Genomic DNA, 14,270 nt, shown 5'->3' on the forward strand with positions numbered 1-14,270 from the left:
CTCCATAGGAACAATTTTTATGATTAGGAGGGCAGCTTGCTGTGGTCATAGATTGTAGTCTCAAAAACATGTAATATATATATCACATATGATACAATATATGTGTATGGAACATCAATGGCCTTAGGTTGCATTCATGGGTAATTCCTTAGTGGCCTTCACCCATATTAAAACATGTATGCCAGCTGGAACAGTGTGCGTCTCCTAAGGAGGGTGGGCAGGTCAGCTGGGTTTGAAAATCGCCAATACCTGTTGAAGCCAATGGGCACGGTTTGTTCCCCTTTCGTCTGAGTTTCCTTGCGTGCTGTGTGGGGAAGACGAGAAACTGTATTAACTGAAGAGCTGACTTGATGCCGCACTCAGCCAGACACTCGGATTCCGTGCGGAGCTCTGAGAGGTGAAGAGGGATTCGCAAACATCGGAGCCTTTGCACGCTGAGGACAGACACTGTTACAGTGCTTTGCCATATTTATCCCTCCCTCAGCCCCAAACTCTTCATACATTTGGAAAAGCTGCCTGTACCTATTTTTCAGGCAAGAACATTGAGCTACAGAGGTCGTATGGCTTGTCAGAGTAAAACATTGGGAATTCAAACCCAGAACCCACTCTCTGAAGTGACGGAGAAGTAGTATATTTGTTTTAACTCAGAGCCGACCTCTCCTGGAGACATGTGAGGTGTTCAGAGAGAGCCAGGCACACTTTTGTGTGAACTATGCGTTTGAATCTCAGTCTGCCGGCTGCGTGGCCTTGCTCTGCCCTACCCATTAATGTTTGTACAGCATCTAGTCACCTGGTATTTATAAATAGTATTTATCATCCGCCATCAATGGCTAGTATGCACTGAGAATAATTTCTAATTTAGCATGTTTTCACACTTAGAAATTCAATCTTTGCTGATTTGGTTAGTTTGTTAATTTGTTTTGAGACAGGGTCTCCTGTAGCCCAGGCTAACTCGCTACATAGCTGAGGAAGACTCTGAACGTCTGATCCTCCTGCCTTCATTCTCTGAGTGCAGGGTTGCAGGTGGGCAGTATCATGCCCAGTTTATGCAATGCTGGCATAAAGCCCCGGGATGCATGCTTGCTAGACAACCGCTCTACCCTCTGAGCTATACTCAGCCCAGCCCAAATAAAAGTCTGTCTTTTCTAATCCTCAGAAGTACAGAGATAAAAGGGACATATGGGGATAGCCGCTCCTTCTTTTTCTGTGCGTTTCTTTTGGGGGGGGGGGACCTGGAGTTTATAACTATCCAGGAAGGCAATGGGGATGGGAGGACAAAGGGTGGAAGTGGATTGCTATGTGTCCCAGGTGGCCATTCCCAAAGTCCCGATGTGAGAGTCGGTTCCAATATCTCCTAATCCTGTTGCTAACTAATGACTGAATTAAAGCCACATAACTATGCAGTGTATCACATCTCTGAACCTACTATGTGCAATTCAGATTATAAACCAAGTCAGAGCCATAGGCCCACCAGGAGCACAAACCCCCTGCCGCAGCTCTCTCATCTTTCCGGTTTGGAGGTGGCGAGCCTGGATTAGCGCAGCAGGTAGACGCTCAGACCACCTCTCACCCTATCCTGTTCTGTTTGTGTCTTCACAGGCAAGAGCTTCACCCTGACCATCACTGTCTTCACAAACCCACCACAAGTCGCTACTTACCACAGAGCCATCAAAATCACGGTGGACGGCCCGCGAGAACCCCGAAGTAAGTGGGCCCCCTTGGGGCTGGTAACTCTCTGGGCTGGTGTACTTAAGGACCCGCTGGGTCTGACAAACCTATCTGTGCTTTGACATTTCTCCTAGAGGAATGCCAGGCCCCTGCAGACAGGAGGAGTTTCCTTGTCAACCCTCTCGCTTCTCCAGGGTTGTTTCTTGTGTCCTGGACTTTCTAAGGCTTTGTCTTAGATATCAAAGGGAAGTGAGACCAATTCAAATGAGTTAAGAACAGTTTGGGGCTCCATGGGGCCAAGGAACGACCTTCAAATGTATATAAGACATACAGCGAGTTCAGTGTGGTTAGTGAAGAGAAGATTGGCCACATACAGGATGAGCAACAGAGGCCTGGGCGGAGTGGACCAGAAGAGGCAGCTTACCACCCATGCTAGTGTTAATTTGTTAAGGCCAGAGGTGAAAACTGAGAAAATATCCGTTTCTTCTTCCCTAGTGTAGAATTGTTTAAAATAGAGACTGGACCGGGAGGTGAGTGTTGGGGGGAAACTGGCAAATATAGAAAGATGGTCATGAAAAAGAGTTGCCATGAGGAAGGTGTTTAAAGAGTGAGTGGGATTGTTTAATCTGATGGAAAGACGTCTTCTCCGTGACTTAATGACTACCTTTGAGTTAACACAGAAGTGACAGTCTTTCAGGACCACACCCTGGCCCAGGAGCTGAGGCTGGACTAGAGCTCCAAGTCTGTAGGCAGATGAGCCCTGAATGGACACCCTCCAAACCATGCCAGGTGTCCCTGGGAAAGATACCCTCGTATTCTGCGATGTTGAAAAGTGGGGTCCTTCCTGTCCCCAGAAGCTATACTGAAAGAGGTCAGGAGGCCAGAACGAAACCGTTAAGAATGTGGGCCCGAGAACAATGAATTCTTCAGCCTTCAGGAGGTTTCAGAACCTCCCAGAACCCTGGTTCATCTTTGACAAAATGTGTGTTACAGTGATGGCATCTTCACAAGACTTAGCTAGATGATTGCCATGTGCCTGGTGCAGGGCATGAGCTTAGGAACTGTCAGGGGTCTGCAGTGGTGCCTCTTCGCCTCATCCCCTCCAGGTGACCTTTCTCATATGATAGTTTCATTGATGCTCTGAGGTCAGCTCTGGAGTGTGGCCCTCAACAGGAAACCTGTGAGCAAGGCAGATCCTCCGCACTCTGAGGTAATAGCCCTTGGCCACGTGACTGACTATGACTACCCAGTGGTCACTGTGCCTATGGATCCTTCCCCGTTGTCATGGGAATGGCGTCTAGTGTCTGGACTAGCTGTGGAAAACCGGTCATCTCCCTACTTCCATTTCTCCAGTTTCCCCCAATCAGGGACATGCAGAGACCACCCACACGCTCCAGGAATACCCCAGGACACGGTTTTCACAACAACCGCTTTTTCCTCCATTTGCTGTGTTTGGCCCCCTCCTCTCTGCTCTTCTGTTTACCTCCCGCCAGTTTTCCAGCCACGATCAGACTCAGAGAACTCAGGGACTTGATCTCACACCCTGACTCTTCTTTACGTGTGGACAGCAGACCTAGGTGACACACTGCTCTTGCACACTCAGGAATCCCTGTCGTGCTCCTTGGGTTTCCAGGGTAGAAATGGATACTGAAGAGAAGACCTACGTTAAGCATAACAGAAACACCTGAGGGCCATGCTCAGTGCAGAGGGCTGGAGAGGAAGCAAGCTCAGTGTAGGGCCAAGGGCAGGGGCAAGGCTGATGCTGAGAGTGACCGAGCTCATAAGATGGCTCCTTTGGGTGTCCGTGGCTCTCTAAAGCTAAAGCAGCCATGCCTCTAGGATGGTTTAGACATTGGCCCTGCATAAGGAAACAGCTTAAAATAGGGGCCCATGATAAGCCTTCTATGCCCCTTATTCTTCCACATGTAAGAAATGCAGGCTTTCACTATATACATTTTTTTTTTCCTGGAACATTCAGAACCTAAAAAACAAACGGCAGGGAGAAGGGCAATGGCCCCCATATTGGTACCACTGCCCACCATGAGGACCAAGTATTCAGATAAAGTGTTTGCCACCCCTGCTATCCTATAACCTAGGAGAGCAGTCTCTGGGAGAAGGGCCTAGGGAACCTCTCCTGTACCCAGACATTCTTCTCAGATGAAACCTGACATCAAGGAAGATTGAGAAGGGAGGAATAAGGCTAAGTGTGTCATAAAGAGCCATTGTAGCTCCAGGTAAACAGTCTTCTGTTTCACAAGAAGCTTCTAGAACAAGAGTCAAATGCAAATGTAGGCCAACTCTAGAAGCAAGGGTGAGCCATTAGTGGCTCATTTTACCATGTTCTTCCTATTTATCTTTATTTGTTTAGTCTTTTGAGTTGACTGTCCTCTGCCTCTGTCCCTGGAGGAATGGGATTAAAAGGCCTGTGCCTCATACCCTGTCTCCTTAGTGTCTTGATTCTTCCTGGTGGTGTTCTGCCCACTGTCACCTTTGATGCAATGGCAAGTGAGGGCCCTGTGTGCGCGTCGGGTGGCCTGACGGCTGCAGCCACTCTAGCTAAGGAGCTCTGTCCATCCCCTCATTAGTGATGGATCAAGAACTCTGGGTGAGTCCAGCACAGGAACCCTGGCGTTTGCCAAGCTGAGCAATGCTGCAAAGTTTATTCACTTGAGGAAATCAAAGACTCAGAAAGAAAGACCCTTCTGGTTCCTCTGAGAAAAGAAAAATTAGACCCAGAGAAAGGAAGCAACCTGTCCAGATTTAAGCAGGATGACGAAGTCCTAGGGAGAAGGAAGGTTGCTCACCATTGTTGGATCTTGCACTGTTACCCACCCACACATCTGTCTGTCCATTTGTCCATCAGTTCCATCCATGCCATGCTGTCTGCACTTCACTTCCCCTGATCCCTCTCTCCTGGCTTTGCAAATGCTATATGTGAAACGTGGGGCTGGCATTTATGATTTCTCCCGTGGGACCCAGCTCTGAGGTTGTGAAGTGAGGGCACATGGTAACCTCGGTGCTGACATGGTCAGGGCTAGAACTGAAGTAGAGTGTGTCCCCAGAGAGAGTCCCAGCCTTTCTGTAGTGCAGATGGTCATTCTCCAGTAATCTTCGGCCACTGCTTTTCACACGTTCCCCGGGATGTGTCTACATTCCAAGCCTCCACGGGATGTGTCTGCATCTCCAAGCCATCCATTTCAATGGTGGGGGAGGAAGAGTGCCCTCAGGTGTTTGTTTTCAGCGGGAAAGCAGAGCCTCTGATGACTTGTTAACATGCTGATAGATTGAGAAGGGACGCTAAAATGATGGTGGTGGCGGTATGTGTTGTGGAGGTCAGAGGTCAGCCATCATCCTCTTCTGCTGTCTGCCTTGTTGTTTGAGGCAGGGTCTCTCCTTGAGCCTGTAGCTCATCCACTCAGCTATACTAACTGGCCAGTAAGCATCAGGGACCTGCATGTCTGTGTCCTCCAGCGCTGGGGTCACTGCTCCATGCATACCGCCTCACCTGGCTATTTACATGGGCAGGAGGGACGGGAATGGAGTCCTCATATTTGGGTGGCATATATTTGACTGAGTGAGCCATCTCCCCTGCTCTCGTGCCCCAGACAAGGATTGTTTCCTGCAGCTTCGATATTTCTAGAAACTTAATGGAAACCCCCAGCTTTTAACCCCTGTGTCTATAATTTAGGAAATTGTGGGAATGTTGAACTATGAGAATACGTATTTCAAGATAGATTCTCTACATATACAGTCTGTGCTGCAGCTTAGATATGTGTCTTGGTTTGGCGTGACAGGAGACATTTTGCTGAGGCGGTTAGGAGAGTGGAGGTCAGATGTTTGGTGTGCTGGGTCCATCCTGGAGATGAGCCTGGGGCCGTCTGGATTAGTGGGTCAGGTACCTGCGACGTCCGTTAGAGCGCTGAGATTCTGTGATGAGAGCAAGGTAGAGCCATTCTTGAAACCATCGTGAGGCCAGTCTCACAGACGAGTCTCCTCGAGGAAATCACCCTGAGAAGAGGTCAACCGAAGGGCCTCTTGGTCAATCAACTGCTTTTTAAAGAACGTTGTGGAAGTCATCACATGACTGTAAGTGTGTGTGCATGCTTGTGTGTGTGTGAGGGAGGTGTGAGGTATGCATGTTTAAGGTGTTCTCACGTGTGCTCTCACGTGATGGCCGGAGGTTGACGTCATGTGTCTTCTTCCTCCCCAGCCACCATTTCCTTTGTCTGAGTCAGGGTCTGTCGCAGAACCCAGAGTCTACTGAGCTTTAAATTCTGGCTAGATTGGCTGATGGTGAGTGTCCAGAATTCCTCCGTCCCCATTCACCAGTGCTGTGGTCACAGGCGTGCACTGCCAAGGCCAGCTTTTGTACGTGGATGCCGGGGCTCCACGTTCAGTTCCTGATCCTTGAGCAGCAAATACCTTACTCACTGAACTATATTCCCAACCTCATGAGCATAGTTTTCTTCTTTTATTTTTAAGGGAAATGGCAAAAATATCTGACATGCATATGTATACATACATATGTTACATAGAGTTTTTATATCTGCCCTGTATTTTCAGGTGAGAAGAAAAAATGCATGAAAGACACATGTAAGCTTATGGTGATAATGGACTTAAAGTCGCGATCACCAGATCAGTGGGAGATGAGTGTTTGTGGCTTCTTCTTACTATGGAAAACAATGCAGGTCTTTTTCAAGACGTCCTTTTCTCTTGGGAAGAAGGGCCAGTGATTATAAAGGACTGACATTATGCAGGCACCTTCATTTGCCCAGCAGCATTTAAAGTTCTGCAGGCATATTAATTTGTAAAATCTGAGCAGAAACAGGTAAGGCGGTTGATGCCAAAGCTAATTAAGAAATGGATCCAAGGTCACCCAGCTAGCCAGCCAGAAGGGAAGCTGAGTAATCCAGGTGTTGGGCTCCACAGACAACGAGATCTGTTTCTGAGAACAGGGATAGGATTTGAGCTTCATTGTATTGTGATTCCTGTATCTTTGATGAGGAGAGCTTATCAAAGTGGGTGTGACTCCCACGTGGTTTCCTTGGAGATTGGAGCCCTGTAACTTTGCAGCTGTCATTGCCACTTTGACTGGGGGGAGTCAGCTTTCCTCTAAGTAGACCTAGTGAGTTTCCCACCTACTTCCCAGGTCGTTCCCAACGCACACATGCCAACAATTGGCTGTGTGGTCACTGAGGTCTGCTTGAGGACATGGCATCAGTAGAATGTGAACCAAAGATAAGACAAAGCCTGTATTTCTCCCCGAGAAAAGATTAGTACGGTGACCAAAGCAGCCTCTGGGGCAGGTGTCTTAATGGGGATCCCCCTTTAACAAAGGATTTTACACAAAGCTTGGGCACTTAGTAGTATTGGTTCTTAGGACAGTCATTGCCAGACATGGTGCTCAAGGGGACTTATTCCAAGTATGCCTCCTGGGTCACCAACACAATCTATTCCCTCTCAACCTTGGAGTGTTTAAATATCAGACAAGTCTATCAGGTCAAGATAGAATCTTGGTACACAAAGGGACGCGGTAATAGTTTTTCCTTCCTTCCAAACCAGATGTGAAGCGGAAGAAACACAGAGGGTCGAAGGGGGCCACTCTGTATCTGCTTTCCCACTCTGAAGGCATTTCAGGCAAGATTCTGGGGGGGGGGGCGGTCACCCTCCAACTCTATTAATCTCTCTTACTACCTGGCATGTTAGAGAGGAAGTTCTCATAAGCATTAATAACAACCATGCCTAAGTGTTTCCAACGAATTTTAGAATCGCTTCCTGTTTATTATTTTAGTAATATGAAACTAGACCTAGAGTTTTGTGAGCAACAAGGTTTCCCTGACTTTCAAATTCAGACTCAGGGTCCCCGGGGCACCTGGGATGTGAGAGTGCCCAGAAGGGAACACGCTTCACCTCTGTGGAGAGCAGTAATCCACCTTGACACTCCCCAGGTGGACGACAGTCTGCCTTGACAGTACCCCAGTGAGCTCTTGGTCAATGTCCTGCTTCTGTGCAAAAGTCCTAAGGTTTAGGGGGTTCTTTTCAGGTATGAGTAGGAGTCCAAAGGCGTGATCAAGATACCGTCTCAGTCTGATGCAGGGAAAGGGGGACCAGAAGAAACGTGTACTGGATGAAAGCGAAGTCATTCGGTTGAATGTGTGTCTCTTCCCATTCAGGTCGCTGAGAAAGCAGATTGCTACTTAGACTATCACACCAGTGAAGCAGAGGTCTAAGCAAATGTGCAGTCCATGTTAGAATTGATTGTATGAATGCAAAAAAAAAAAAAACCATATAATGCTGTCTACAGTGAGGCTTCCGTTCCTTAATCTTAAAATGTGTGGAAAGATTTTTGAGACCCTTAACTCTGGGACCTGAGCTTTCACCCTGGCGCCATCAGACCTGTGGGTGTGAACTTGGGCAATTATCTTAAGTACTTTAGGCCTTCGTTTCCTCTTGGGTCGAGCTAGGCAATGAGACGAGATAATCTCTAAATTAGTTCCCACTCAAGAGGGGTAACAAAATATTGTCAGCAAAACAGATATATGACTTCCTCACAAATGGTGCCCCTTATCGGCCACCACCACTGAGCCCCCAACATCACCATCTTCCACCTCCTCAAGCATGACTTCTATATTAGTTCTCTCTGTCTCTCTCTCTCTCTGTCTCTCTCTCTCTGTCTCTGTCTCTCTCTCTGTCTCTCTCTCTGTCTCTCTCTCTCTCTGTTTTTGAAAGGACTTTGTGGTTTGTCTCAAGAGTCTCTAGCTACAAGTAACACACTGTCCTGCAGCCCACATGTCTCTGCCATTCAGCTTGAGACAATGCGTGAGAACGGAGACTCCCATGTTTGTCCTGGATAACTTTGGGATACTGATACCTGGCTATCTGTCCATCAGGAAAAATGTCCATATTAGTGTCATGGGGCCAAGAGGCTGAATGATAGACTACCTCATGGACCCCAAAAAACCTTTCCTGGGCCCCAATGAGCACTTAGAAGATGTCTGATGTTATTTGTATTTAGTCTTGGACTCTTCTGGAAAATGAGGAAACTCTAGACAAAAACAACAACAAAAACAAAAAAGGGGATTTGTAAATCCTAAATTTAAAAATTCATGAAGTTGCCTTAATGTTGCATTTTTTGAGATGTAATTAAACATTGATGCACTTTGATTTTTTTATTTCAGGTTTTGTTTTGTATTTAGGCCCAGTAAATTTCTCTTCTAGCATATTATGACCCCTTAAAATACTCTGGGCACTGTTCCTAAGTCCCTTATGCTTCTATCAAACTTGTCCCCAAATGTCATACTTTATGAAAAACTTGAGGGCAAATTATGCCCCTATAGCATAGAATCTGAGATCTGCCTCACACCCAAGATCTAACACTTGGGTGCTCCTCAGTGTGTGCACAATACAACTGATGAAGAATCTCACATTGTTCTAGAAAATGGCAGAACCTCCACACTGTCTGCCCTTGGCATCCCTGGGGGATTTGTTCCAGAAACCAACACAGTAGATTCCAGTTGTGCCAGAGGGTGCTCAGCCCCTACTATCAAATGGCAGATTATGTGAAGATAGTTTGTACGCATCTTCCTGTAGTCTGTCGGTCATCCCCAGGTTACTGAGACACTCAATACAGGGCGGCATGAGTAGTTGTCGGGCTGAGTCGTAAGGGAGGTTTATACATGTTCAGACAGGCACAGCTTTACTTCCTCGAGGATTTGCAGCCTCAAGTTGGTTGAACCAAAGAGTGTGTCAGCAACAGATATGAAGGGCTGACTGTATCGGGCTCGTCACACTAGGATGACTGTACCGTATAGTTACATCCATGGTCTGCACACATGGGAAGAAGCTAGCCACCTTTTGACAGTCTGGAGAGCTCCCCACCATGTGTGTGCATGTGTGTGTGGTGTGTGTGCATGTGTGTGATGTGCGCATGTGTGTAGTGTGTGTGGTGTGTGTACACGCACGTGTGTGGTGTGTGTGTGTGTGTGTTTGTGTGTGTGCAGAGACAGAGAAAGTACTTCTGCTATCTGTGAATCTCCCATCCTATGGGAGACAAGTGGCCCCCAGCTTGTTGAAGGTCTGTGGCTGGCAGCCCCTGTTGTCAGAACACATTATAACATGTCTACCTCTCCATTTTCCAAAAGCAATTGCAGGTTTTTCATGGCCTTACCACTTTCCCTTCCATTTTGAATGAACTCTTGAGTTTTCCCGAGGGCTTAGGTTTTCCTGTAAGCTGTGTATCTGGGAAAGGGCCATTAGTAAAAGGCTGATCCCAGAGCCTCAGAGGACCCTGCCACTGCCACACACGCACATACACTCAAAAGGATTTTCCCCCAAAGCTTTGATTAAATAAGTAAAATCCTATCCATTTTAGATCTGCCTCTGAGTTCATTGGCGCTAATTTGAATCCACCTCTTCTTTTCATGTGTTTCGCCTCTGAAAACATTTTGTGAGGCTGCTGGCTTCGGAGCTACGACAGTATTAAATGGTGCCATTAGGAAAGAGGTAAATTAGGTATAATCTATCAGTGTGTGTTGCAAGCGCCATCAGGGCCGTGAAAGCACTGGCCTTTCCCCAGGTGCCAAATGCCTTCCTCACAGCTCACTTTTCCTCCAGTCCTGTGCGTGCGACTTTCCCCGGGAAAACTTGCTGAAGGGTATCAGACGTCCTGCATGTATGTCCACAGTGAAAGCCAAGGTCAAAACATACCCAAGTACCCAAGAGGGAAGTCTTTCCTGTGGGCTCCCCCATCCCCAACCGCCCTTAAAGTAGCACACTGGAATTAATCTGCAACTCCCCAGACCCTTGTGAAGAAAGTTAATGGCAGTACATTAATTTCGGGCTCCTAGGAATTCCATATGCCCAGGTTCCATTAAAGCAAGTATTGACTAAAGCCTGCACTGTTATTAAGAAAGTTGAGCTGTGCTAGCCTGCCCTGAAATGTCGCACACTGGGTATTTCAATTGCTAAGTCTTGCTTTTAATTTCGCTCGCTGTGGCTGGTGAGTCATATCCTGGCCATCTGAAGCAAGTGCAGGATGACTTTATGGCCCTTGCTGGATTTTTTTTCCACCCAGGTATCTCATTCTCACTCACCTGTCAGTGGTTTCATGATATTTCTGATCTACTCATTTTACAAAAGCTAGGAGAAACGCACAGAGAACATTTTTCTCTTTACCTGACATTGCTCATGGGACGTGGCCCAGCGTTTTAAAACAGAACCAGAGGTCTCACCAGGAAGTGGCAGAGGGAACCCGAGCCAGATCAGACCGGCTTCAGGTCTTACCTCTGTTACCTCCTGGCTGTGTGCCCCAGCTTCTCCCCTGTAGAAGGAGCTTCCAGATGTCCACCTTCCAAAGAGACGGTGAGGAGTAAAGGAGACAGACCAGGGAAGGGAATGGAGGCTCCGAGCCGAGCTGCCTGAATCCACCTCCCCCGCAATGACAAGGCTGTGTATAACCCCCCCCCCATCATGGGGACCACAACACCACCGTGGAGACATGCACGTGAGGGTGGCACACATAGCCCTGCACAGAAGTACCCTTTAAGCAGTAAACGCAACGCACACACTCTGCATGCAGGTCACTCTCCTTCACCCCCACCCCCGTAGTTTATTTAACAAGGAATCACATGGAATTCTGCTCCAGTGGGTACCAAATATATACTAAGGCCAAATTATCTTAAAATGGGGTCAGGGGAACCCTAACAAATTGGTTCCTTGGGGTGTAATAACGCAACAGCCCTTTCGCCTCTAAGTCTTCCTGGCAGTCATTTTAAGTACAGACACACAAGAGCTTCACAAACCCCAGCCTTATCGAGGGAGGCATCACCGCATGAAGCATGCGCTGTCCCCTCTTCAGAGAACAGGAGAGTGTTTCCAGACAGAGATTTTATCATAGGTAGCTCCGTTTCTCAGCAGGATATTACGCACTCGTGTTGCTGTGACCTGTCAAAGCTCCTAACATGTAGAACATTCTACTGGATCCTCTACAAGATGAGTATCAAGTGAGCTCTCTACTGTGCAGGACTTTGCTTTATATGAGGCAGTATATATCAAAGTGTAGCTTAGTAATATGTCAGCCAAGTAACAGAAATACAATGGATGTGAATGAGATAAAAACTAAACCTGAAAACCTACTGTTTCTGTTTTATAGCTGTTGCACAAGACCCTTAGGGAGTGTAAGGAAAATATGATTTTTTCATGTTATCATTCTTTTTTAAAAATTTATTTATTTATTTATTTATTAAAGATTTCTGTCTCTTCCCTGCCACCGCCTCCCATTTCTCTCCCCCTTCCCCAATCAAGTCCCCCTCCCTCATCAGCCCAAAGAGCAATCAGGGGCACACTGGTCTGGTTTGGTTAGAATTACTTGTTTTACATTCTGTGTAGGGCATTCCGCCTGGGTGTATATATGTGTGCCACATGCATGCCTGACACCCCGGTGGCCAGAAGAGGCCCCTGGAGCTAGAATTACAGTTACAGATGGTTGTGAGTTGCCCTGTGGGTTCTGGGAACCAAACTCTGGTCCTCCTGAGAGCAACAAGTTCTGGAAGCCACAGAGCCATCGCCAGCCTGAAAGATAGGTTCTGCCTCATCCTGTCTGTTCAGACTGCTGAGAACACAGAGGGAAAGAGGCATTTCATCAGCTGCCATATAAACCTGTGCTTTTAGAAGCTCCACCCTATGCCATTTGCATCCATGTAGAAGCTCACTAAGACACCAAGATACAAACGATGCAACCTTGATCAACAGTTGAGACTTTTATTTTAATTTATTTTCTTTTCCAAAACCAAATAGTTTTCTTCTACAGCTCTCATGGAGCAAATCACTGCTTCTGAGTTCATATTCACATCAGCGTGTGTGTGTGTGTGTGTGTGTATGTATGTGTCTGTTTCAGTTTGTGTGTGTTGTGTCTGTATGTTTGTGTGTGTGTGTGTGGTACATGTGTATGTAAGAGTGTGTCTGTATCAGTTTGTGTGTTTATTATGTCTGTGTGTGTCTGTGTGTGTGTGTGGTGCATGTATATGTATGTGTGTATCTGTATCAGTTTGTGTGTGTGGTGCATGTGTGTGTCCGTATCAGTTTGTGTTTGTTGTGTCTGTATGTCTGTGTGTGTGGTTCTCTGTGTGTGACTGTGGATGTGGCTTCTTTCTTTAGATGGCATTTGTATCAGTTTGTGTGTGTTGTGTCTGTGTGTGTGTGGTGCATGTGTATGTCTGTATGTGTCTGTATCAGTTTGTGTGTGTTGTGTCTGTGTATATGTGTGTGTGTGTGTGTGTCTGTGTGTGACTGTGGCTGTGGATATGGTGTCTTTCTTTAGATGGCATTTGTCTGAGATTCGGTTTCAGGGAGGTGAAATGATACACCCTACACTCGATGCCTGTTTCAAACCTGCAGCAACTTGATGCTGAGGCCCTGGGGACCACTGGCCCCCGCTCATCTGCTGACACACTGACTGGGGCAGGATCAGAGAATCTTTTCTATCCGGAGGGTGATTCAGCCATTCTCAAAATAAATAAGTAGCAGAGGGCAGGGAGAAAGAACTGGAAACCGTTGAAATCTGAGTCTGGGGGGCAGGGCTGTTCTCTGCACTACTCCTGAGCCCTGGGCAGGGGACACTGCCCAGTGGAAAGCCTTCAGGCCCTGCCGCCTGCCTCAGTTTCTGCAGGAACCTCAGTTTTGTCATCTACAGAGTTGGGAGGGAGTGGGGTGAGGGCTAAGGCACGTAGGAGCCCCTGAAAGCTGGACTTGAGGTCCCAGGAGCAGCTGTATTTGCCAAGCATCCTCTTCCGTTTTCTAGCAGGAGACAGGTCAGGGTCTGCTCTCTGACTGTGTCCATAAGAGGAGATGGAAAAGAGGTGGTCACTGGGAGAGGGGCAAGTTGGGGCAAGAAGGGGTCGGGTCTGAGGGAGGATCCATCCACCCACCCCAAGCTGCTGCAAAGAGCCATGAAGAAAGAAAGGCCCATGCAGAGCGGAGGGGCTCGGGGCTTGAGTAGGGAAACCATCCAAACCCTATTTCCCATGACTTCGGCAGCATTAGAAAAAAAGAAGAAAGGAGAAAAAAATCTGTAAACACACAAAGTGCTCAACTGTCCAAGCCTAATGGCCGACTTCCCAAAGCTGCCCGGTCAGAGGCCTTGGCGTTAATTCCTCAGCCAACTGAAAAAAAAATTAAAACTGGTGTGAGTTCTGGTGAGTTAATTGCCAGAGTGTTGCTGAGCGGAGCTGCCTGCTTCCCGCCTCCTCACGTAATCTGGGCTGTTCCTCATTACCTGGCCTACCTATCTTCACAATCTAGCCACAAACAGCTTTGGTTGACCACACCACTTCCCTATTGAAAGTTAATACTGTTTGACTCATTCGGCGCTGCTTAACCTGAAGCCAAAGAAAACAAGGTAGAGAATAGCTGGCTTGTATGGAGTCTGGAAAGCCCTTCGCGGCCCTGCTTTCAAAGTCCTATACAGTAGCCTTACTATATCTCAGCCGCAGCTGCAAAGAAAATGAAGGAAGCAGAAGTAGCTGTGGTGGAGAGGGTGCGGGCGTGGTGGGGGGAGGAGAACAGGAAGGGAGTGGGGGCGGAGCCCCATCGGGCTGGGAAAAGAC

General features: G+C 47.5%; 1 protein-coding gene across 2 annotated transcripts in view; it reads left to right on the forward strand.

Moving 5' to 3' along the window:
• The window catches only part of Runx1 (RUNX family transcription factor 1), an 85,998-nt gene that overhangs the window by 25,098 nt on the left and 46,630 nt on the right, over positions 1–14,270 (forward strand). For both annotated transcript variants that reach the window (XM_041673150.1, XM_041673151.1), the window contains exon 3: positions 1,600–1,704. In XM_041673150.1, coding sequence (XP_041529084.1) covers positions 1,600–1,704 — 105 coding nt within the window. The remainder of the gene's footprint in view (positions 1–1,599; positions 1,705–14,270) is intronic.

Source organism: Microtus oregoni, unplaced genomic scaffold (assembly GCF_018167655.1).
Source record: "Microtus oregoni isolate MIOR12 unplaced genomic scaffold, Mior012 000023F_ref0000262, whole genome shotgun sequence".
Lineage (NCBI taxonomy): Eukaryota > Metazoa > Chordata > Mammalia > Rodentia > Cricetidae > Microtus > Microtus oregoni.